At 33.8% G+C, this 22318-nt stretch overlaps 3 protein-coding genes and 1 long non-coding RNA gene across 7 annotated transcripts; 2 read left to right on the top strand and 2 right to left on the bottom strand.

Moving 5' to 3' along the window:
* The first annotated feature begins 919 nt into the window (after positions 1-919).
* On the top strand, positions 920-7749 carry LOC133693842 (vacuolar protein sorting-associated protein 35B-like). Of its 4 annotated transcripts, XM_062115177.1 has the most exons (22): positions 924-1178; positions 1256-1352; positions 1420-1543; positions 1635-1820; positions 1978-2065; positions 2269-2325; positions 2419-2508; positions 2630-2752; positions 3134-3208; positions 3283-3342; positions 3639-3755; positions 3943-4182; positions 4262-4327; positions 4474-4563; positions 4959-5048; positions 5476-5565; positions 5842-5910; positions 6274-6354; positions 6496-6603; positions 6704-6807; positions 7013-7126; positions 7224-7749. In XM_062115177.1, the coding sequence occupies exons 1-22, from the start codon at positions 1086-1088 to the stop codon at positions 7432-7434; spliced, it is 2373 nt and encodes a 790-aa protein (XP_061971161.1). In that variant the 5' UTR covers positions 924-1085; the 3' UTR covers positions 7435-7749. The 4 variants fall into 4 exon arrangements, 3 of the variants coding, with proteins under 3 accessions (XP_061971161.1, XP_061971163.1, XP_061971164.1); XR_009842185.1 differs by lacking the exon at positions 7224-7749 and having other exon boundaries at positions 920-1178; positions 6704-6923; XM_062115179.1 differs by lacking the exon at positions 924-1178 and having other exon boundaries at positions 1453-1543.
* A 329-nt stretch (positions 7750-8078) lies between these two features.
* On the bottom strand, positions 8079-11223 carry LOC133693843 (rac-like GTP-binding protein ARAC1). Its single transcript, XM_062115181.1, has 7 exons — positions 10750-11223; positions 10080-10167; positions 9882-9991; positions 9739-9802; positions 8916-8980; positions 8742-8807; positions 8079-8653 (listed from the first exon to the last, which is right to left on the bottom strand). Exons 1-7 carry the CDS (start codon positions 10846-10848, stop codon positions 8552-8554), a joined length of 594 nt encoding a protein of 197 aa, XP_061971165.1. The 5' UTR covers positions 10849-11223; the 3' UTR covers positions 8079-8551.
* Positions 11224-13526: 2303 nt separating this feature from the next.
* On the top strand, positions 13527-14321 carry LOC133693334 (uncharacterized). The gene is made up of 2 exons (XR_009842112.1): positions 13527-13967; positions 14083-14321. It is a non-coding gene; the product is annotated as an uncharacterized LOC133693334 (long non-coding RNA).
* Positions 14322-16513: 2192 nt separating this feature from the next.
* LOC133693947 (uncharacterized) lies at positions 16514-17945 on the bottom strand. The gene has a single exon (XM_062115333.1). It carries the CDS (start codon positions 17495-17497, stop codon positions 16727-16729), a length of 771 nt encoding a protein of 256 aa, XP_061971317.1. The 5' UTR covers positions 17498-17945; the 3' UTR covers positions 16514-16726.
* Positions 17946-22318: the final 4373 nt, after the last annotated feature.

A 22318-nucleotide genomic window follows, 5' to 3' on the forward strand; every position in this document is an offset into this window, starting at 1 on the left:
GATTTATGGCACATCTTATGACTGAAAAAAAAAATGAACTTGGCTTCACCAAAAATATAAAAGGTATGGACAGCATGACTCATTCATTTTTAATGCAAGTCTAACTATCTTCTGTTTTTTACTATCATGGCTTTTGTAACTATTTTTAAAGCCAAACTTGTTATCAAAAGTTTTACTTAGAAATGTGATTTTGACTTGAAAAAAAGAGACATTTTCCCTACCTCCAAGAAAGACTCACCTTGAACTATCATGGCTTTGATAGCTTGTATGTAGATATAAGAAAATTTATATTTGGGTATGTACTCTTAAAAAGCAATCTTAAGGAAGAATGAACTAATATATTATTATTAACTTTGATAGGTATAATTTAATTGGTTAAATTCTAGGTTTATTTTTTAGAGGTTACTAGTTCAAGTTTTACAAATCTCAAGGTCACTGCAGATTTATATAGTTGTTAATTTTAGTGCCCGTGAGATTAATTAAAATGTACACAAGCTAACTCGAACATTTATGTTAATATATATATTGTCGTTGCATCCATTATAAAAATTGAATTTGTGGCATGCTTGCAAAAATCATAATTCAAGCCAATTGACTAGAAACTTCATTTTTAGACCTATAGACCTAGAGTAGTTGATGATATTTTCAAGCTACTTAAAATTTATTGTAATAATTCCGTAGTTGTTTTAAGACATTTTCTATTTCCTATTTGGTATATATAAGTGAATTAGCGTGATGATAAAACAAATTATTTCCTATTTGGTATATATTAAATCATAAAAAAAAAGAAAAAAAAAACACAATGTCACGTGAGAAAAGTAAGAAAATGGAAGACAAGAAGACCCTTATGGATGAGATAGTAAGCTCTTGTATGATTTAATAAATATTAATGGTAAAATTCTGTTAGCTAATTAGGAGAAGTAGTTTTCCATTTATTTATTATACATGGAGAATTTCGTTCTTTTATTAAAAACTTGATATAGATGATGAAGGCACGTTTTTCTTAAATAATTTTTCGAACTTGAAAATATTCAAACTCTTGCTCACTGCAACTTCCTGATCCAAAGAGGAATAGCAGAGAAGAGATGATCTTAGCCGGAATAGAAGACGAAGACAAATGGCTAGCAGAAGGAATCGCCGGCATTCAACACAACGCCTTTTACATGCATCGCGCTTTGGTAATCGATTACACTTTGCAGTTTCACATAATTTCCGATACAAAACCCCAATTCTTTTCTCAATTTCCAAATCTCAGGACGCCAACAATCTCCGAGACGCTCTCAAATGCTCAGCTCTAATGCTATCAGAGCTTCGAACTTCTAAACTCTCTCCGCACAAATACTACGATCTCTGTAAGTTTCTAATCTTAATCTCTGAATTCTTCGAACTCAATTCAATTGAATTTTATATATATTTTAGATATGAGAGCGTTTGATGAATTGAGGAAACTAGAGATGTTTTTCAAAGACGAGAGTAGGCATGGCGTTTCGATTGTTGATTTATACGAACTCGTGCAGCATGCTGGCAATATATTGCCTAGACTGTAAGTTACATAAGTAACTGCTGTTGTGATTATTTTTTTTTAATTTATTGTTTGGTTGAAGTTGGCATTGTTGAACTTTTTTTTTAAATAGGTATCTACTGTGTACGGTAGGATCAGTGTATATCAAATCGAAGGAAGCTCCGGCTAAGGATGCGCTCAAGGATCTTGTAGAGATGTGTCGCGGTGTTCAAAATCCGATTCGAGGATTGTTTTTGAGAAGTTATCTTGCTCAAGTTAGCAGAGATAAATTACCCAACCTCGGGTCCGAGTATGAAGGGTAAGAGATGTTTGTTTCAGGAATTAGCTGTTTAAGTTTAGCTAGTCTCTTACTGTCATTGTGTTAGCAGTGTCTGAGGAATGGGTTTATTCATAATTTCGCATAGTTATAAGTTTTTATCAGCTTTCAATTTGAATTCAACGCTGTTTTTCTGCAGAGGTGAGGACACAGCAATGGATGCAGTAGAATTTGTGCTGCAAAATTTCACCGAGATGAATAAACTTTGGGTTCGGATGCAGCATCAGGTTTGATGTATATCTGCCAACACCTGTGTTCCTATGTTTTTATTTTTTAGACATGCATAGCGCCACAGTACTTGCACGCCATATGGGTAAAATGGATCATGAGAGCATGATTTTTGGCCATGCAGGTGTTTTGGTGTTTGTGATTATTCATACTCTTTGGTGATCCTGAGTTGAGGCCTTCAATTGGGCTTTCTCGTCTGCAGGGGCCTGTTAGGATTAGAGAGAAGCTGGAAAAGGAAAGAAATGAGCTTCGCGATCTTGTAAGCTTTTAATTTTTATCTATCAATGAAGAAGCACTCTTGTCGAAATGAACTTATAAGAATTACACGCATCTTATTTTCCTTTCTTCTTAGGTAGGGAAGAATCTCCATGTTCTTAGTCAGATTGAGGGCGTGAACCTTGAAATTTACAGAGACACTGTTCTTCCCAGAGTTTTAGAGCAGGTCTGGTTCTGTCTGTTTTCTTTTGTAGGTTTTTTCCCTTGTTTTGAAATCTACAACATAAATACATCTCTATGTCGTATCTGATGATATGTTGAATTTTCATGTAAATATGCTGTTACAGATTGTCAACTGTAAAGATGAGCTGGCGCAGTATTATTTAATGGACTGCATAATTCAAGTCTTTCCAGATGAGTACCACTTGCAGACCCTTGAGACATTGTTGGGGGCCTGCCCCCAGCTTCAGGTAGATTGTTTTCCAGTTCAAGGACTGTTTTGTTCACAGACAGGACTGAACATTTCTAATCTGTGGCCCGTGACCATGATTTAGTTGCCTCAACTATTATATAATGTACAAGCAAAATAAATTCTTCATAATGGATATTTTTAAAGTCTGGATAGCAGTACTTTATCATGTAGTTGTGCCCAATTTCAATACACATCCACCCGCAACCCCAACCATGGTTGGGTGCCACATTGGTATCTATTTATTTAGTTTTTAATGATTATTAAGTTTAATAACCATGTTATTATAACAATGCAAACGTTGTATTTGCCTTCTCATTCCTCTTTTATTTAAGGTCTACATGTTGATATATTTTCTCTACGCAACCTTTTGTGGTTCCAGCCAACAGTTGACATTAAGACAGTGCTATCACGGTTAATGGAAAGATTGTCCAATTATGCTGCTTCAAGTCCGGATGTGAGTTATATTTATGACCCTGACCCTCATAAGTCATGCTTTTGCTTTTTTGTTAATGATGCCTATTCTTCCAGGTTTTACCCGAGTTCCTGCAAGTAGAAGCTTTTGCTAAATTGAGCAGTGCTATTGGAAAGGTAAATTTCTCCTAAGTAAAAGTAACAGAACAGTGCTTTGCTGGTGTTTAATATGACTCCTGAGCAGTGCTTTGAGAAATAGAATCATGGGTTGGCCTCTTGTAAAGGTGCAAGACTAAAAACCAACAGTAATGTATCATAGTGACAGAAGTGAGTGAATTTGATGACAGCCCCAGAAGTTAAACAGAAACACTTAAATCCTTTAATATTTCTCTTTTAAATTGTGTGTTTCTTTCTATTAGTCTTTAATCTGGAATTAATCCTTCACAAGTTGACTGGCAAGATTTCCATGGCAGGTGATTGAAGCACAGGTTGACATGCCTATTGTTGGAGCCGTTACTTTGTATGTGTCTCTCCTCACATTTACACTACACGTTCATCCTGAACGCCTTGATTATGTGGATCAAGTACTGGTATGCTTTCTTTTAATAAATGTGAATAATACACTCATTTGGGCACATGAGATATTCCCCGTTCTGCATGTTTTTTTAACATGATATCAGCTGGTCCAATTACCATACAAGCAGACAGCATTCAAAATTGATATCAAAAGATGTATTCCATTGAACAACTTTTAATATTTTTTAAATTCATTTACAGGGGGCATGTGTTAAGCTCCTCTTTGGCAAGCCAAAGCTTAAAGAGGGCAGAGCAACAAAACAAATTGTTGCACTTCTGAGTGCTCCATTAGAAAAGTACAATGACATTGTCACTGCCTTAACGCTGTCTAATTACCCTCATGTTATGGACTGTCTTCATGATGAAACAAATAAAGTCATGGCAATGGTTATTATTCAGAGCATTATGAAAAATAATACTTGCATTTCTACTGCTGACGAGGTAAAGTATTCCTACTTATTCAAATCTCATACATTATTTTTTGAAAATATGGTAACCTTTGCTGTTTTTCTCATTTTAGATTGAGGTGTTGTTTGAATTATTGAAAGGACTGATAAAGGGTTTGGATGAGACTGCTGCAGATGAGGTGCATGTTGAAAGTTTTTGCAGTATGAATTTCATGTTGTAGATACATGGTTTGCATTATGAATTTCATTTTAGAAAGATGTGAATGGTTACTATTCTATTGATAGGCTGCTTTCTAACACTCCCTTGATCTGCAAATATAAATAGCTCGACGAGGAGGATTTCAATGAAGAACAAAATTCTGTCGCTCGCCTTATACATATGCTTTATAATGATGATTCGGAGGAAATGTTGAAGGTAAGCTATTGGTTTAGAGGTTTCTTTGCAGGCTTATTATGATGTTAACTTTTCTTCAATAGGTTTATAAATTGTTATAATATCGCATATATTATTAGTAAAGTGAGGAGCTTGGATGAGCTTCTCCTGGACAAATGTACCTTATATTTATTTAGTCTTATTAAAATTGAGAAGCCGATTGATTGCTGTGAAATTTAAATGTTTGGAGCCTTTGGATGAACTTCTCCCAGACAAATGTACTTTATATTTATGCAGTCTTATTAAAATTGAGAGACAATTGATTACTTTGAAATTTAAACGTTTGGAGCCTTGAGGTTTATGCTGTTTAGGCCCTGTACTTTCATACAAGTTCACCTTATCGATTTTTTTTAATAAATAAGTCTCTTTTCATTCAGATTATCTGCACTGTGAGGAAGCATATAATGGCTGGAGGGCCAACACGATTACCTTTTACAGTTCCTCCTCTTATATTCTCTGCACTCAGGGTACGTTTCTTCCATTTGCAGATGCTGTAGGATTAATCTCTTCACTGTCAATTTATGCTTGTCTCTAGCGAGCTTGCCAGATTGTATGCCTGATTTCAAATTAAATGAATCAATTTAGATCTGAATGTGTGACATTGCATATTGCAATCTTTTCAATCAACCCTGCTATGGTTATGTAGCACTTTGCTATTCACATAGGACAGGCTTTTGGATGGAGAAAAATTGGTCTTAAGGATTCTAGATTTCTGAGACTTAAGAGTTGTGGATGTGGTTTAAATTCGTGATCTCTGATCTTACAACAGGAGTTTTCTTTACTGACTTTTATGTTCCTGCATAACCCTAGACAAACAATGCGGATGTTTGTCTACAGGAGTACTTAATATTCTCTTGAACTGAACTGTTCATTGAAATTCTGTGTGGTTCGCAGTTGGTGAGAAAGTTGCAAGCTCAGGATGGAAATGTAGTAGGAGAAGAAGAGCCTGCAACACCTAAGAAAATTTTTCAGCTCCTGAATGAGGTAAATTTATATCAGCAATTTTTTATTGCTGTTAAGATGTGCCATGACTGATGTCTTTACATGTTCCCTGCATATATTGTTTTTCACCCTGTTGAGTTTACCCATTATGGACAATTTCCTTGCCAAAAGCGTGCTCAAATTTTTATTTTTTTTACTTGCTTTCTTATCAGCCCATTGCTTCCTTGCTGGTCACATGTTCAATGTTATACGCTAATGTTCCTTTCTTTGATTTAATTCATCTTCTTGATGCTTATAGTATGCTATCTTTTTTATCAGACAATTGAGGCTCTTTCGTCAGTTCCCTCACCTGAGCTGGCATTAAGGTTGTACTTGCAATGTGCTCAGGTATACCATGGCTAAACTTGGTATTTCAGAAAATAGACCTGGAAATGATCAAAGGAAAAAAAATATTTATGTTCAAAGTCCAAAAAAATAAAAATAAAAAACAGTTGTAAAATTCATGCACACGTGTATCCCTTACACAATGACATTTGAAATACGGCAAAAAAGGGCTTTTCTTTATTCTTTGAGCCATTTTCTGGTTTGAAAGGCTATAATGTCCCCTTACCTCCCTGGTTTCGTTACTAATATCACCATTGCTTTTACCATATCTTATAAGGGATAGCTTTTCTGCTCACACTTGTGTGCAAACTTATGCTTAATTATGCATTTCTGACCTCTTTTTTGTTGTTCTATGATCATAATCAGGCTGCCAATGACTGTGATCTTGAGCCAGTTGCTTATGAATTTTTTACACAGGCATTCATATTATATGAAGAAGAAGTTGTGGTAATTACTTGCAAGCCATTTCCTTCCACTCCAGCCACGCACAAAGAGTGACCGTCTGTGCATGTTCTTGAAATAAAGAGTGTCGTGGGTCACATTTACCTAATTAATTTGTTTATTAATTACATCTATACACTGTTTCAGGACTCAAAGGCCCAGGTGACTGCAATGCATCTAATAATTGGGGCTCTCCAGAGGATGAATGTATTGGGTGTTGAGAACAGGGACACTCTAACACACAAGGCCACTGGAGTAATAGTGCTTGCTTATCCTGTTATTACGGTGTCATTTCCATGCAGATTTTTTTCAAAACCTTTACTGTCTCCTTGACTTTTCTTTCGCCTTTTGCCAGTATTCTGCAAAGCTTTTGAAGAGACCTGATCAGTGCAGAGCAGTGTACGCTTGCTCACATCTATTTTGGGTTGATGAAAAGGATGGCATCAGGGATGGGGAAAGGTGCTGTACCTTTTTGCTTAAACCATTGTATTCTACTTGAATAACTGTACAGTTGTGTCCATAAATCAATTGGTCCCCTGCCGGGTGTTCTCACTTTTGAATCTACATTATTCCAGGTTGTAACAAGTTTTAGCTTCTTATATATGTGAAGAACTCTTGAGAGTATGACTCCAGAGGCCTTCTCTAATGCCTTCTCTAATTGCAGGGTCCTCCTTTGCCTCAAGCGTGCCTTGAGAATTGCAAATGCAGCTCAGCAGATGGCCAATGCAGCAAGTGGTACAAGTGGGCCGGTCACATTGTTTGTTGAAATACTGAACAAGTGAGCAGCTTGAACCTGTAATTTTAAATTTCTGATCCCTTTGTCACATATCGTCTGGCATTATACGGTAATTATGGACCCTCTGCACATGCTTCAGGTACCTGTACTTTTTTGAGAAAGGAAACCCACAGGTTACCAGTGCTGCAATCCAGGGGCTGGTAGAATTAATCACTAATGAGATGCAGAGTGACTCCACCACACCAGATCCAGCATCAGATGCCTTCTTTGCCAGCACAATCCGGTACATTCAGTTCCAGAAACAAAAGGGAGGTGTCGTGGGTGAGAAATTTGGGCCTATCAAGGTGTAAATAAGATGTCCAGGAGTTGTTTGGGATTCGACGGGAGGAGTCTTCCAGGAGTGTTGGTTTTGTGTTCTTGAAAGAAAAAAAATCCGAATTTCTGAAATTATTATCTGTGGTGGAAATGTTTCAAATAATTATTGGTGAAGGCGTCGTGGTGCCCAAGTGCCTTTTTTTCTCCGGGTACGTGTCATCTGTACAAGTGCCTATTATTCGGCTAAAGTGACTGAAATATTTCATTGCATGTATACTATACAATATACATTGGAAAGGTATCGGGTGGCTAAAAAACTAATGTTATTGCGAGTCACGTTTGCTCTGTCATATACCCTGAGGGAGACATTCTACTTGCACACACGAATTTTGGCAGCATGCTTATGAAAGAGGCAGGGTGGCTGTTTTACATGTTACGCATTTAAAGCTTAAAAGGAAAGGGAACTCGAAATTACACGCTCCATGTTAACAGGAATGGCTCCTACTATGCTCCTTATAGCATCTGTACGCTGGAATAAAATACCTTTCGATGAAATAATGATGTTTTTGCCGATTCCATAACAATTGCCATGGATCATGACCTGTCATGGCCATTTCTTGAACTAAATTCAGGATCAGAAACTCTTAGTGTTTAATTCAATCCCAGTACAAGAGGTAAATAGCATGGAATCCAAAAGCGAAGAATACATTATAGCTTAAACTGAATACAAAACAACAATCATATTGTCGTGCAAATCTACTGCAGAATAGGGTACGAAGCAAGTGGCCAGAGATTCTGCGACCCTCGTATAGGAGGTCAGCTACATAGATTAATCACATCATCTCATGCCAGGATGTTAATACGAGAGACAAATTTAGATATTACAAGCCGAATTTAACCCCCCAAAAAAAGACAGCGCATTTTGGACAAGGAATGCAATTCAATTACAAGACCACGAGATTGAGGAAAACACGAAACAATCAATCTGGTGTTTTCATGGAAATCCCCAGAATGTCAGTCGAGACTATACAAGACTTCCTGCTTCCTTGAGGGGGCCAAAGAATGGAAAGAGGTGACACAGCAATGACTGACTGCAGTGAGTGGCAGGCAGGCCATCTTCTATTCTGTCAAACCTAATCATGCCTTTGTCAATTACAATATGGAGCAAGCCTTTTGCCCCTTTTTCTTCTTCTTCTTTTGCTTTGGAGGCTGCAGCACCACCTTTATGGCCGCATCAAAAACCCCCTTCACATTCTGAAATTACAAAACAAATCCCATCATTGGCAATGGCATAACACAGTGCCCATGGAGAACAAAACAAAAAAAAAGAGGATGTGTATACCTGCTGTGTTTTCGAACTACATTCAATGTAGAAAGGAGCTCCGATAAGTTTTTTCAGTTCCTCCCCCTTCAACAAAAGCAAAGCCAAGACAAGAAATTGATTAAAAGGAACCTATACAAAGAAAGTTTTGGTGCGTTGGGGGAAGGGGAGCCACTCGAGGATGGTCATATTTACCTGAGCAGTAGTAATTGGCACTGCACCAGGATGGTCAACAAAGAACTGCTTGTCTTCTCGAAGATCTACAGATGGAAAATGATTATAACCGTGAGAGAAGTTTCGCTTTGAAGAACATTAGTTTGAGACAAATTTTAGTCCTCGGTTGATAATGGGAAGCGTCTCTCGAATTTTAGTCCTTTATTGGAAAAGGAGATTGTTTCTCATTTTCGACACTTGTGCATAACATAATCAAGAACCAGTACAAAAAACAGTACTTGATGAAATTTTGCATAATGGAAGCAAAGAAAGAACAGCTGCTAACTCTAGTTGGCAAACTCAGCTAATACAGAGTCGCTTTGCATCTCGATAAAAGATGATATAGAAAATGAATGCAAATAGTTCAGATGAGAATGGAGTACTAAAACCTAAAAAACATTGAGCTCCCAAAACAGTTGCACAATCAATGCCTTGATCCTAGAATCACTGCAACCTAATATTCTCAAAAAGCATTAAATAAGTAAGTACATATCAAATTTTCTAAATACATGCCAAAATGAAAAGAAAAAAAAAGTGCAAAAAGGAAAATAAGCAATGTGTTGTGCAGTTATTGATTGTAATATAAGCTAGGACACGGTTGATGATTACTGATCAAGGTTAAGACTGGGCCAAGATCAAAGCCAAGTTGAACTGGTATGTTGCACAAAGGGACAGTGATTGGTCGGTTTAATATGATGCAGAAGTCCTATAACAGCAGCTTAGCCTAGAAAATCCAACCAGCTAGTGAGACAATTCAGATATTCCATTTCGCGATTTAAAAATGTGGTGATAGAGATAGTCTTACCAAGTTTTGTTCCAACGAGAATAATTGGAACCCCGGGAGCATAATGCCTCAGTTCTGGAATCCACTGAAATGGAAAACCAGCAAAAAGAAAATTATCAGTACAAGGAAATTAATCAAACAATTATTCATAGACGATCCATAACCTTTTTGGCAACGTTTTCATAGCTGGCCTTGCTGATTAAAGAGAATGCAAGAATAAAGACGTCTGCCCCACGATAACTCAAAGGTCTTAATCTATTGTAATCCTCTTGACCTGTTCAATGAAATTCTTTAAACTCAGCGCAAGAAAGCACCTCAACTTATAAACAAATGAATAACAAGATTTTGTAAAGAAAAATTACCAGCTGTATCCCATAACCCTAAGTTGACAGTGTTTCCATCCACAACCACATTCGCACTGAAGTTGTCAAAAACAGTTGGTACATAGTCCTGTTTCGCATCACAATAGCCAAAAACCAGATAATGACTACATTAATAACTGGTTATGTGTCCCCGGACATTATTTAACGAAAAGCAAAAAACACACTACAATACACACCATATAGACCTCTAGACTATTTTAAACTCCAAATCATTTCTAAAAAATCACCAACAACATCAATGTACATTGAAATCTGCCCAGGGATTCTTCGAAATTCAGCAATGAATAATTACCAATCTAGATAACCAAAATGACTAATTCTTATAAACACAATCAATGCATTTATCATGAAAAGTATACAACAGAAGCCCTAAATTTCAAGTTCAAATCTAATTTTGTAGCCTCAACTCTATACCAGATAAAGAACACTAAAAACTGGAAAAAATTAAAAAAGAAAAAATCAGTAAAATTGCTAAAAAGTATTTTCACAAATCAAAACAAGATAATCTCAGAGAATGATGCTTCAAACTAAATTCTACGATCAAGCAAGATAAAAAGATCTCCCAAAAATACCGAAATTACGAAAACGTCCATAGACAATGTGCAAAGTTACGATAGAGGACACACGGAGAGAGAGAAAGAGAGAGTACCGTAGGGAAAGTATTGCTGGTGTAGGAAATAAGCATACATGTTTTGCCAACGGCGCCGTCGCCAACAGTCACGCACTTAATGAACCTGGACGCGCTCATTTCAACCGTCCGATCTCTTCACTTATCACTACAACAACTACTACTTCTTCAATGCCTTCGATTTCTCCTTTGCCTCTCTTTTCTCTGATCAGAAATTGAAGCCGATGATAGTGACCTAGAGTTATGGTTGTTCATTACCAGTTCAAGAATTGAAATAATCGGACGCAAAGACTCGATAAAGAACCCTAATTTGAGGAGTGAAGAAAAAATTGGAGAGCTAAATAACCCTAATTTTTCAATGCGAGAAGAGAGAGTGAGGAAGATAGGCAACGAAGAGAGAAGAGGAGAAGGGACAATATTTTTGCGGTAGAAGCGTATGTGCTGGGATTGGCTTACCTAGACAACCTTTTGCCAGCTAATCCCTATCCAAAAGTCTAACCACTCCTCCTTTTCTAATTGCCTAAAGTTAATAGCAAATCTTTTCAGTTAAAATATCATTAATGTTTTTCTTTTCCATCTATTATTATTTAACTTTTTTTGAATTTATTTATTTTTGTAACAGTTTTTATATATAAAAAATTAATATTCGATTATTATCTTATAATAAAATAAATAGAAAGAATTAAGACGAGGGCCGCCTCTCTTCGTTGCTTTATGTTTTGAAAATATAAAAATTATTCTAAAAATAAATTTTTATATATATATTTTGTAAGCCTTTATTTATTTGATCAAATATATTTTTATTATTTTTATTTATTATATCTTGAGATAGTAAATAAACACTATACAAGATATTTATATTTAATATTTTGGAATTCTTTATTTTTTACAGTTATTTTTAAAAATAATCTGTATATGAAAAAATAATAAAATACTTTCATTTTTTTTTGTAATTGCAGCTTAATTATTGCGAGTAAATCTATTTATGTTTGTTCGGGTATATTAACTTAGGAGATTCCCGACTTAATGTATGATTCGGGATTGGATTTTAAGTTGAATAAAAAAAAGATATTAACTTGATAAAATTAGATTAACCTGATCAAGTTTTATTAAATTTAGTTGGATCAATTAATATTATTTTAACTAAAATAATTGATGCAGATAGATTAGTGATTTGCAAGTTAAATTGATAACTTAATGATGAAGGGTTTTTTAAAGTTAATACTGTGTGTGTTTGTGTGTGTGAATACATGTGAGTGATTGACTGTGAAAATGACCAAATTTAAATTTAAATTTTTAAGCGTGGCGAAATCGATATATGGATGATTAACGTCTCATTAATGGTGTGGACGGGCAGAGCTGTGAAGGCAATAAATAGTAGTGATGGCAGCATTCAAGGTGCTGATAATGGTAGATCGATCTCTCGGAGAAAGCACCCACTCAAGCACCAAGTAGCTAATCAGCAATTGGGTTAATAATTCATCAAAAATCAATTCTGCCGTTAACAAAATAAACCATGCCAGTTAGGCCTCGAGGGATCGATGGTTGAATGGTTCCTGATAGAAAGTTTAAGTTCAAAAAACTCTAAAAAGGGATTTTTATGTCTTTAGTATTAAGATATAAAATATTTTTTAATTAAAAATATATTAAAATAATATTTTTTACCCGTTATCGATAATGAGCGAAGAAATTGCTATTTACTGGGACCAAATGAGAGTTCTCTCCATGAAAAATTTAATTTCTTGCCTTGCAAGGGATGCAACTGGACAAGATGATGCCCGTGCTATAATGTGGTTTAGGTGGCATGGCCCTTCATTTTCCAGGCTGTTTGACTTGACAAACTCCAATCAAATGACTGGCTGTAACCACTAGTGCATGATCGATAAGATAAAACCACAAGTGCAAATAATGCAATAAGTGTAAAATTCATATGAATCTCCTAGCTTGTAGTATTCATGAAGACGGCATGCTTTCTGACGAGAGATTGGAAAAATAAACTTAATAATATCTCTCCCTCTACAGTACCATTCACCTTAAAATCAAAATTATTAAACTCAGATTAATTAAGATTTAAGTCTTGTTTAGGAACGCGATTCAAATAGCGCGCGTTCCATTAAAATTTAAAATTTTTTTGTTTAAAATTAATATTTTTTTATGTTTTTATACCGTTTTGGTATTTGGTATGTTGATATCAAAAATGATATTTAAAAAGTAAAAAATATATTATTTTAATATATTTATAAATAAAAAAATAACATTGCTCGGAGCCAAACAATGACCGATTAAACTAGTACATGTCATCTTCGCCTTCTCGAGTCGGGTCAAATGAGCTGTGCTTTCAGCTATTTTTTGTCTCCAAAGTTTCAACCAAACGAGGAAAATTCTCACAGAAACAAAGACAAGGATATGGAGTGGCATGGAATGTCAATCAACGTGTCTGGCATTTTTGTTCCATCAAATGGGTAGCGTTAAGGAATCAAAAAGACGTGGCCAGGTCTAATCCAGCCCCAATAGTCTTTGTACGAACATCATCTTTTATTCCACGTCAATAATAAATTAACAATCACAATTATGGATGCCCACAAGTTCTTGTATTTTCCTTCTGGCAAAAAAAAGAAAAGAAAATGTTGTTGGAGTTTCATAGATCATGGCATCATGTCAAGAATTTTTGGTGATTTGATTTATCCTCGAAAGAAAGCAATCCCGCTCCACTAATTGCGTAATCAAGTATAATTTACCCATAATCTGCAAAGCACATGGGGAGAATTCTATTAGCAGATTCGAGCTTGTTGGATCGTGGCCTACCAAGTACCAACCCCTCCAACAACTTTCTTGTAGCTAATATATCTACTTTAATTCTAGTTTCTTTTGTATATTATATTGCTGGCGAGATTCCATAAGTTGATTACTTTATGCCCTTGAAAGTAAAAAGAACTTGAACCAGGGGGGAAAAATCAAAGATTGGAGCAAGTGTACAAGGTTGCTCGAAACATGAAAGAGAGAGCTAGTATATGACTAGGATTCGATGTAAGAACTTTTTCAGGCCTGAATCTGGACAAGCAATCGCTCAGAAAACCAAACTGGGCAAATCCAGCTGAAATTCCTAAGTTTCTGGCTGGTTTTAGCCCCAGCTTCTGTTCTAGGATGTGGATGAAAATTGGTGATAAAATGAGGCTTAAGCAACTGTCAACTGATTCAAAATGTCTGCACGCTTTCAGCTTCGTTAGGTTAAGTTATAGGTAGACTTTTTTCTTCTTCTTTTTTGGCTTAGATTCCTTGTAAAAGGGCCTATTGCTTATAATTATGTGTTCTTTTCCTGTTATAAACTGACTAGTTGTTTATAAATACCACCAGGTTTTCCGATGAGCTGGTTATGGCTTCCGATTTCGACCACCCTCCCATGTTGCTTGCAGAACTGCAATACTGTCAGCGTCGCGAGCAGTTGATAACCTGTGTGCGACCAGAACTGCTGCTCTGCCTTCCATAAGCTTCTCTAAAACCCTCTTGGACAAACTTTTCAGATTTTGTATCCAATGCACTTGTAACTTCATCCAAGAGAAGAATAGAAGGGTCTTTAAGTATTGCTCTAGCAATTGCTTTCTCTGTTTCTATACGTACGTTCAGTATATCTTGAGTAGAAAATGGTTAAAAACTTAATCAAGTGACGCCAATGGACAACAGGGAAGAGAGACAGGTTTGAACTGACTTGGATTATAGTTCTCGGACCGGCTTGGGGTTTGACTCGACTCGAGGTCTGGATTGTAAAACCTGGTTTATCGTAAATTAATGTTTTTTCATTTTAACAAGTCTGATTTGAGTTTGATATAATTAACAAAGCTAAATATTAATTTTGGGAGACATTTAAATTTATTTTCTCAAACAAGGAGCTGTGACATATTTGCCTCTTTGTTCAGGAGTTTATATTTTAAGAAAATATTTTTTTTTTCAGGAATTGGAACCTTTACGGGGGTGCGGTTGAAATTTCACAAGATTACGAAATTGGCCTAATAGGCTTCACGATCCATAAGAATTTAATTGGATATCCAGGCCTGCTTAATTAAACTAATTAAGAAAACTGAAGCCCAAACCAAATGTGTATCACCGTTTATTTAGGCCAGCTTAAACTAGCGCTTCAAATAGTTTGATGCTTATAATTTTTATCCAGCCCGTAAAACAATAATTTGATTAGATAAAAAGTTTTTTGTTTTTTTGCATTATATCATTCATGTATTTTAAATTTTGGTTTTATAGAAACTAAAATAATATTTTTTTTTTATTTATTCTGCATTAGAATTTCATTTCAGATATTTGTGTTATATTTCATGTTTAAATCTTGAAAAAAATATAGATGAAATTTGCTCCGCCTAATCTCAATTTTTTTGTTTTTTTGAACATGAAAAGATAAAAAATTCATTGCGATTGTGAGAAATACTAAATCCACTTAAGGCAAATATAGATATAATTATAAGTTATATATACTAAATCCACTTGTTAAGAATTGTTGTAAAATGGACACTTTAATTTAATATTTTACAGCTTTAATCAAATATATTTAAAAAAAAACTATTTTTTATCACTACAAATAGATATTTTTGGTTGTGATTTCCGGAAAGTTATATATACTTGAGCATTATTCAACTCAAATTTATATAATTTGAGATCCAATTAAATGTGATTTGAGCTCTTTCATGTATTTTTTTTATATGTATAGTAGATTGAATGGTGTACATTAAATTATCCGTGATTGAAGATAGAAAGGGACCACACTCGTGATGATTACTTGATTAGAACAAAGTTTATCATCATGGTTATTCACGTGACCTTTCCAATTAATCTCCCCGGAAAAGAAAAACCCGACCTAGCTCCCTCGAATTCCTTCATGCTACCTTCGAAACATGATCCCATTTTGTTGGGATAGATTGATGTTCTGCAATGAGATAATCGAATCACATATACTCCTCTATTATTGACCGGTTGATAAAGATATCTCATTAAGCTTATTCTTTATTGATTTATAACGATTTAAACAAATACATAAATACTCGATTTGATATTGTAATTTATTTTTTATTGATTTATAATGGCTTAAACTTGTATATAAATACTCGATATACTATATATGTTATTGCAGAAACAAGTCACCTAATGTATGAGAGTTGCAAAGAGTTTGCATTTCAAATTGTTGAAATTGATAATAGAGCATGTGATTATCATATATTGCAGTAGTTGATGCTTGAATTTTTTTTTAATATATGTGTAAGATCTATTTCAAACAATTAAGATTTGCAGCATCGGTTCATATCTCGATGTTAATGTATTACTATTTTTCATTAAAAGAAAAGAATGGCATTAATTTGATGAAATTTTTTAATTTGGAAACGCTGTCCACTATTATAGCAGCAAATCAAAAGAGCAATTCTCCCCTCCTTGCTATATATATCATCCATAATTATATTTCAAATCCCTACGAATTCGAAGAGCTCGTTCTGGTTTTGTTGCTATATTAAACAATTAAGCTCCGTTATCGAAGTTACTGTTTTTTTAGCGCTTCTTCTTTCCCTTTAGGCATTCCCTTTCAGGAGAAGTGATGAAAAGATGAACCCAAACCTCCTATGAATGTTGACGCTTGACAGAAGTTTCGGACCAATGTGAATGACAGCCACCACTATCCAATCTTCGACTTGCTATCTCTCCATTTAAGTGACCAATGTGAATGACAGCCACCCCTATCCAATTTTCTCTGTTCCCCCCCCCCCCCCCCTCTAAATATGGAAAAAGAAAAGGAAAAAAAAAAAGAAAACTACCAAGCTTCTTTCTGCTTGTAACTTTGTTTGTGCACCCCAATTCAAAAACGCAGGTGGTGAACACAAACTTCCTTGAGAAACAACAAAGAGAAAAGAAGAAAGCCACAACCAGGCAAGCACATGCCTCTCGGCTGTGCTTTTTATTTACAGATAAATAACTTCACCACATAGTAAGAAGAGGAAATAACTTCACTTCACCGGAGACGTAAAAGTCGCCGGAGATTATCTGTAGCTCCAGCATCAATCCCGGCAGCTTCAGCAGAACAACTAAGCTTTGGTCTCATGGAAAACTTGGGCAAAGGTAAGCTGCTTGGATGTGGAGATAGTGCAAACGCCGAACCTGAAAACTTCTCAAAATCTTCCATTAAAACAGTACTAATAATAACACCATTACCTGATACTGTCGCTGATGACGATGATAAAACCTTTGAAACATCTTTTGGCAAATCTTTTGGGTCAGGTCCTAATGGTACAGTAGATCCAATAATCAGAGATTGTTCCTTTGGCTCTTCTACCTTTTTGGTGTTGGGTTGTTTGGATTTCTTCGGAGTGAGAGATTGGTCTCTGGGTCTATTACTCTTTCTTGTAGCAGAAGGTGGGCAAGAGAGGCCCCAGCTTCGAGAAGGAAGGGAGTTGTGGTGGGGTTTAGAGATCGGAAGAGGAAAAGAAAGTGGCTTGGCATGCCTCTCATGGTAATAATTTTGCTGGTGTGAATTTAAAACGGATTGTGAAGATGGGGGAGGGTAGGAGAAGTAGAGGGAATCATGTCGAGGAGCAAAAAAGAGGACTCCATGGCTGTTGCTTCTGTAGTTATTGTGGTTCATAGGAGGCAAGTTTTCTACGGACCTTGAAATGAAACTGCGACTAGCAGTGTGGTTGATTTTCTTAGCTGGGTTTTTCAGCTTCTTGGATGGAGAGATTGATTGGTGACGATCTGCTGTTGATGGTGCAAAACGGGCCTCCATAGTTTCAAATTTCTCACCTTGTTATATGCCTAAAGAAGATGAAGTTTATATGCACAAATTTAAACAAGAAAATAAAAGGAGCCAATGATCTTTAAATAACACGATCAATAGCCTTATGGGAACTCCTTGCTGCTAATTCTCTCAAGAAAATTACAGGAACTTTACTGGCAAAGATGAAGAAAAGATTTGCTAGATTAACAAGATTTACACAATTTTAAGCAAAGAAAAGGAAGGATCAATATAGTTTCATGGGATTCTCTTTGAGATTTCCTAGAAACTATCACCAAATAATTAAACAAGACCCTTGATAGATGAAGAACACTATAACTCAAAACAAATTTTGCTCTAATAAAAAAAAAATATTAGTATATGATAGATACACAACGGATCCAGAGAATTCCTGTTAGAATTGGAGGGGATTAATATTTTCTTGTTTGCAAGTTTCATGAACCTTCGGTCATCATAGTACGTCCTTTTATAGGAGGCATGCCGGCAACGGCTACTTTATTTTTTTGGGCAAACCTCATATTTATCCTCCAACTATATATATTTTCATAATTAGTCTCTTAACCACTGATTTTATCAACTGGGTCCTCTATCAATACACTTTCCTCAATTCGATCCTTCATTAAAATATTGGAGACAGCGTATCTCACTTTCAAAGTATTAGATGTTGAGGTACCCATTTTGAAGTTGAACGTTCAAAACACACATATAGTTAAGAGTATAAAAATTGTTTTAACTATGTTTTAATATTTTTCTAACTTGTATTAAATTCAAAAAAAATAGTTGGGTATTTTCGTGTCGAATACTTGAAAAAATTAGGATACCTATAGCACACTTAACTAAATTGGTAGTTTTGGGACTCAATCAAGAAACTATAAATAGTTTAAGGACTGATCTGAAATTTGCCTTTTACATAATTTTGTTCATTTTTATATATTTGTTTTTGGTATTTTAATGAAAATGTCCCGATTACTCCAAATTTTACCGACACCATGCGGTCTGCTACCTCTTTAGTCCAAGGCCGGGAAAACTGTTGGGCGGCAACCGCCGATATGCTGTAAGCCATCTGATTATGATTTTTTGAAATAGCCGTTGAGGAGATTATTACCGTTGATTTCCTCCTCGGGTTCCTCGAAGTTTGCCTTGTAAGACAGGGACTCGAAGAATCCTAACCATACATAATCTTAGCATGGTGAGGTCCACGTTAAATGAAAAAAGAAAGAAAGGTATTGTATTATTGTGTAGTCGTTATGACCTCATGTGCAGGGAATAATTTTGGCAGCACGAGAAGAATTTTTATTTTTATTAACTTGGGCATTTATGCCCGATTTACATATATTTTAATTAATTTTATAAATTTTAAATTTAATGATTATATAATTTTTTAACAATTTTCATATTAATAATTACATGACTTGTACTTAAAGACTAAAAAAACTAAATTTTTTTATTTCAAGGACCGGTAAATAGTTACAGGAGATTTTATTTTTAGGGGATGGAGTGGTCCTATAATAATAATACAGTGATAAATTCTTGGCTTGAGTACACGTGGCCAAATGAGATGCACTTGCCTTGGCATTCTGTGATATTTTAGTGCATGATGGGCAGGTCCCATGCCTGTCATTGAAGGTACTAATTTAATATGATGTTAAATGATGCACGAGATCACTTGCGTTAATTAAATATGTAATCTTTTGATGATTTTTTTTTTTGTGTGAACGATCCTTGATTAAATATGTAATCTTTTGCTGATTTTTTTTTTGAACAATCTTTGAATTTGCTTTCTTGACATCACAGATCAAGTGAAAGTTTTTGTTAATAGATTTTTGTTATTTGAATTCTTCATGTTTTAAATTCAAAGTAGTCTTAAAAATATGGGCGGATGTTATTTTTTAGCATTTAAAAATAAAATAGTAATTAATTTTTAAAGTATTTTTACTCTAAAATATATTAAAATAATATTTTTTTTATTTTTAATAAATTATTTTTTACATTAGTATATCAAAACGACATGAAAATTATAACAGCAGGTTTAATCGATCAGCTAAATAGACTTTTAAAATAATTTTTATTCATAAATATATTAAAATAATATTTTTTATTTTTTAAAAATTATAACCGCCAATACATCAAAAATGATTTAGAAATATAAAAATATAATTTTTTAAAAAAATAAAATTTTTAAAATTTCCCAGCACTATCTAAATCCGAGACGAAATAAAATAATAAATAATTTATCATTTGCATCATACATTAAATCATGTGAATTATTTATATTTAATAAACATGATAAAAGCAATGCAATTAAAACCGATTCTAAAAAAAGATGACAGGTTGCGGTTCACCAATCTAATCACCACACGTCACTGAATATATCTTTTACATATTTATTGTGTTTTGGATGCACAAAGAAGTCTGGTGACATTTGATCAAAACAATTGTTAAGCAATTCAATCGAAAAACTAGATTGGCTTAGCTGTGAAAATGAATACACGACTAATATCATTATCTTTGATATCTCAATTATATTTACACTTTCAGAATCTAAATGCTTCCAAATGGTTGGTCTGAATTAATAGTTGAGAAATTGATTATGACTACTCGATTTTCAGAACTACACTCGTGATACGAGTTCATATTTTTTATAAAAGTAAATATTTTTATATTAAAAAAACTAAAAAACAAAGTTAAATAGAATGATTAAAAGCAATTTTTTTTTTTTTTATAAACTGACACGCACATTCGGATACCAAACAAGTAATAGCTATTTTGGCAGAGGGCTCAGCAATGCAGGACAAAATACCTGGTTAAGGAAGGGATCTCTCAATCAATTGCCTGCAATGGAGTTAACTTCGGAGGAGGATTTAATGAATAATTTTTTCCTAACATTTGGTCATGAGAAATTGAATATAGTAACGATTTAATTTGTTAATGGTTTAGTGCATGTTTGACACGCAATAACTTCTATTTTTTAAATTATTATTTTTTATTTTAATAAACATCAAATTTATGTTTTTTTATATGTTTTTGATGAATTTCACATGTTGATACGAAGAATTTAAAAAAATTAAAAAATAACTTTAATATATTTTAAATTAAAAAACTATCTTGAAAAGCATGCTACCAAACACACACTTTTATATATATATATATATATATATATATATATATATATAAAAAAAAAAAAAACTTTAGGCTTTCGACAATTACAGATGCGAACAAAAATACTTTCACTTTAAGTTTCTTTTGTTCTTAACTTGCCAGTGGTAACCTTTCAAATTTACGCATGGTTGTTCTTTCCTTGATAAAGATTAAAGAGAACAAATCTTCCTTTCTTTTGCTCGACATTTTCTTTCTCGAGAATCACACAAGACACGAGTGATCACAAGACAAGGTATGGATGTCCAAAGCCCGAAGTTTCTTACACGTGATGTTCCAGCAGAATTTTTTTTCCTTCTAGAAAAAGGCTAGTACTAGTACTGCTTCAAATCTTTTGGCAAGGGAGGTATAGGAATATAAATCGCATTTGATAAGCTGTAGTGTAATTGGCATGTTATATCGCATTTAATATAACATGTCTGTGAGTTTTTGGGGTTTTTATCTATTTTTTTTTATTTTGTTTGGTTTTATCTCTCTTTAAGATCTATAAATAAATTGATTTTAAAAAAAAATTTAATTATTTTTTTTGTTTTAATATCCGGAATTAGTTTTTCAACTAATTCAATTATTCAATTGAAGATCTAAATTAAAAGTCCCAACTTCCTAAATCAAGCTCTTATCACAACCTTTTCCTATTTCTTATATACAAAGCTAAATGGGCAAATACAAAATGGAGAAGAATGGTCGCAGCCCCATGAATCTCTATCCTCTCTTTCATACTTCTTTTTCTCCTTCTAAAATTAATTGCCCTGTTTTCTCAAAATAACTAAGAAAAATAAGAAGATTTTGTTGACTTTATGGCTCCTGTTCCCCAGTCAAACTACATTTATAGCATGTTTGAGATTACACAAAAATGATTAGTAATGTGGTAGTGGTTACTTTTCAAATAACTTTTCGTGTCGAAATACATGCAAATGATATTTTTTATTTTTAAAAAATTATTTTTGATATCAGCACATCAAAATATCTTAAAATATATAAACTATATTAAATTTTAGTAAAAAAAATTAAAATTTTTAGAAATACAATTTGTATCGTGTTACCAAACAGTTTACGAGTTTAAGATCACATGAAGTGATGTTCTAGTTAGAATCTGTGGCCCGTTCATTTTAGAAAATCCCACATCCTTTTGTATAATACCCGTAATGTTATCTGGAATCCACTACGGTTAGAATTTTTTTTTAAAAAAAACAAATTATATATACAAGTCTTTTTATATATATTTCTATAGTTTTAAGAAATTTAAGTTCAAATTTTTTTTATATACATATATGTAATCACAAAAACTATATGTGAGAATAAATAAAAAATCATCAATGATATCTAAAAAAAAAACTTGAAATATCAAGAAACAGATGTAGATTAAGATATTTAATTTTGAAAAAAAAGACATTCATCTATTTGTGTTTGCTAAATTTATTTATTAAAATATTTTCTCTATTTGAGCAAAAGATAATAGAAATAAATACACAAATTAAACTGATCAAATAAAATAAAAGGGGAATAAACATTATCCAAGGCTGCATATATTATAAATATTATCTGAAAATATTTTTTTATTTTCAAAAATAAAATTCATTCATATAAAAAATAAAAAAATATAGATGAATAAGAAAAACTCTTCAAATTTGAATGCATAACTATAAAAATAATATT

Source organism: Populus nigra, chromosome 5 (genome assembly GCF_951802175.1).
Source record: "Populus nigra chromosome 5, ddPopNigr1.1, whole genome shotgun sequence".
Classification (NCBI taxonomy): Eukaryota; Viridiplantae; Streptophyta; class Magnoliopsida; order Malpighiales; family Salicaceae; genus Populus; species Populus nigra.

Excerpts from the sequence above, each read along its gene's own strand:
- LOC133693842 (XM_062115177.1), top strand. The coding sequence starts at position 1,086 with ATGATCTTAGCCGGAATAGAAGACGAAGACAAATGGCTAGCAGAAGGA. Across the intron at positions 2,509-2,629 it reads TTCCCAGAGTTTTAGAGCAG|ATTGTCAACTGTAAAGATGA; the intron begins GTCTGGTTCTGT and ends ATGCTGTTACAG. Across the intron at positions 3,756-3,942 it reads ATTATGTGGATCAAGTACTG|GGGGCATGTGTTAAGCTCCT; the intron begins GTATGCTTTCTT and ends ATTCATTTACAG.
- LOC133693843 (XM_062115181.1), bottom strand. The coding sequence starts at position 10,848 with ATGAGCGCGTCCAGGTTCATTAAGTGCGTGACTGTTGGCGACGGCGCC. Across the intron at positions 9,992-10,079 it reads AGGGTTATGGGATACAGCTG|GTCAAGAGGATTACAATAGA; the intron begins GTAATTTTTCTT and ends TTCATTGAACAG. Across the intron at positions 9,803-9,881 it reads ATGAAAACGTTGCCAAAAAG|TGGATTCCAGAACTGAGGCA; the intron begins GTTATGGATCGT and ends TTTCCATTTCAG.
- LOC133693947 (XM_062115333.1), bottom strand. The coding sequence starts at position 17,497 with ATGGAGGCCCGTTTTGCACCATCAACAGCAGATCGTCACCAATCAATC.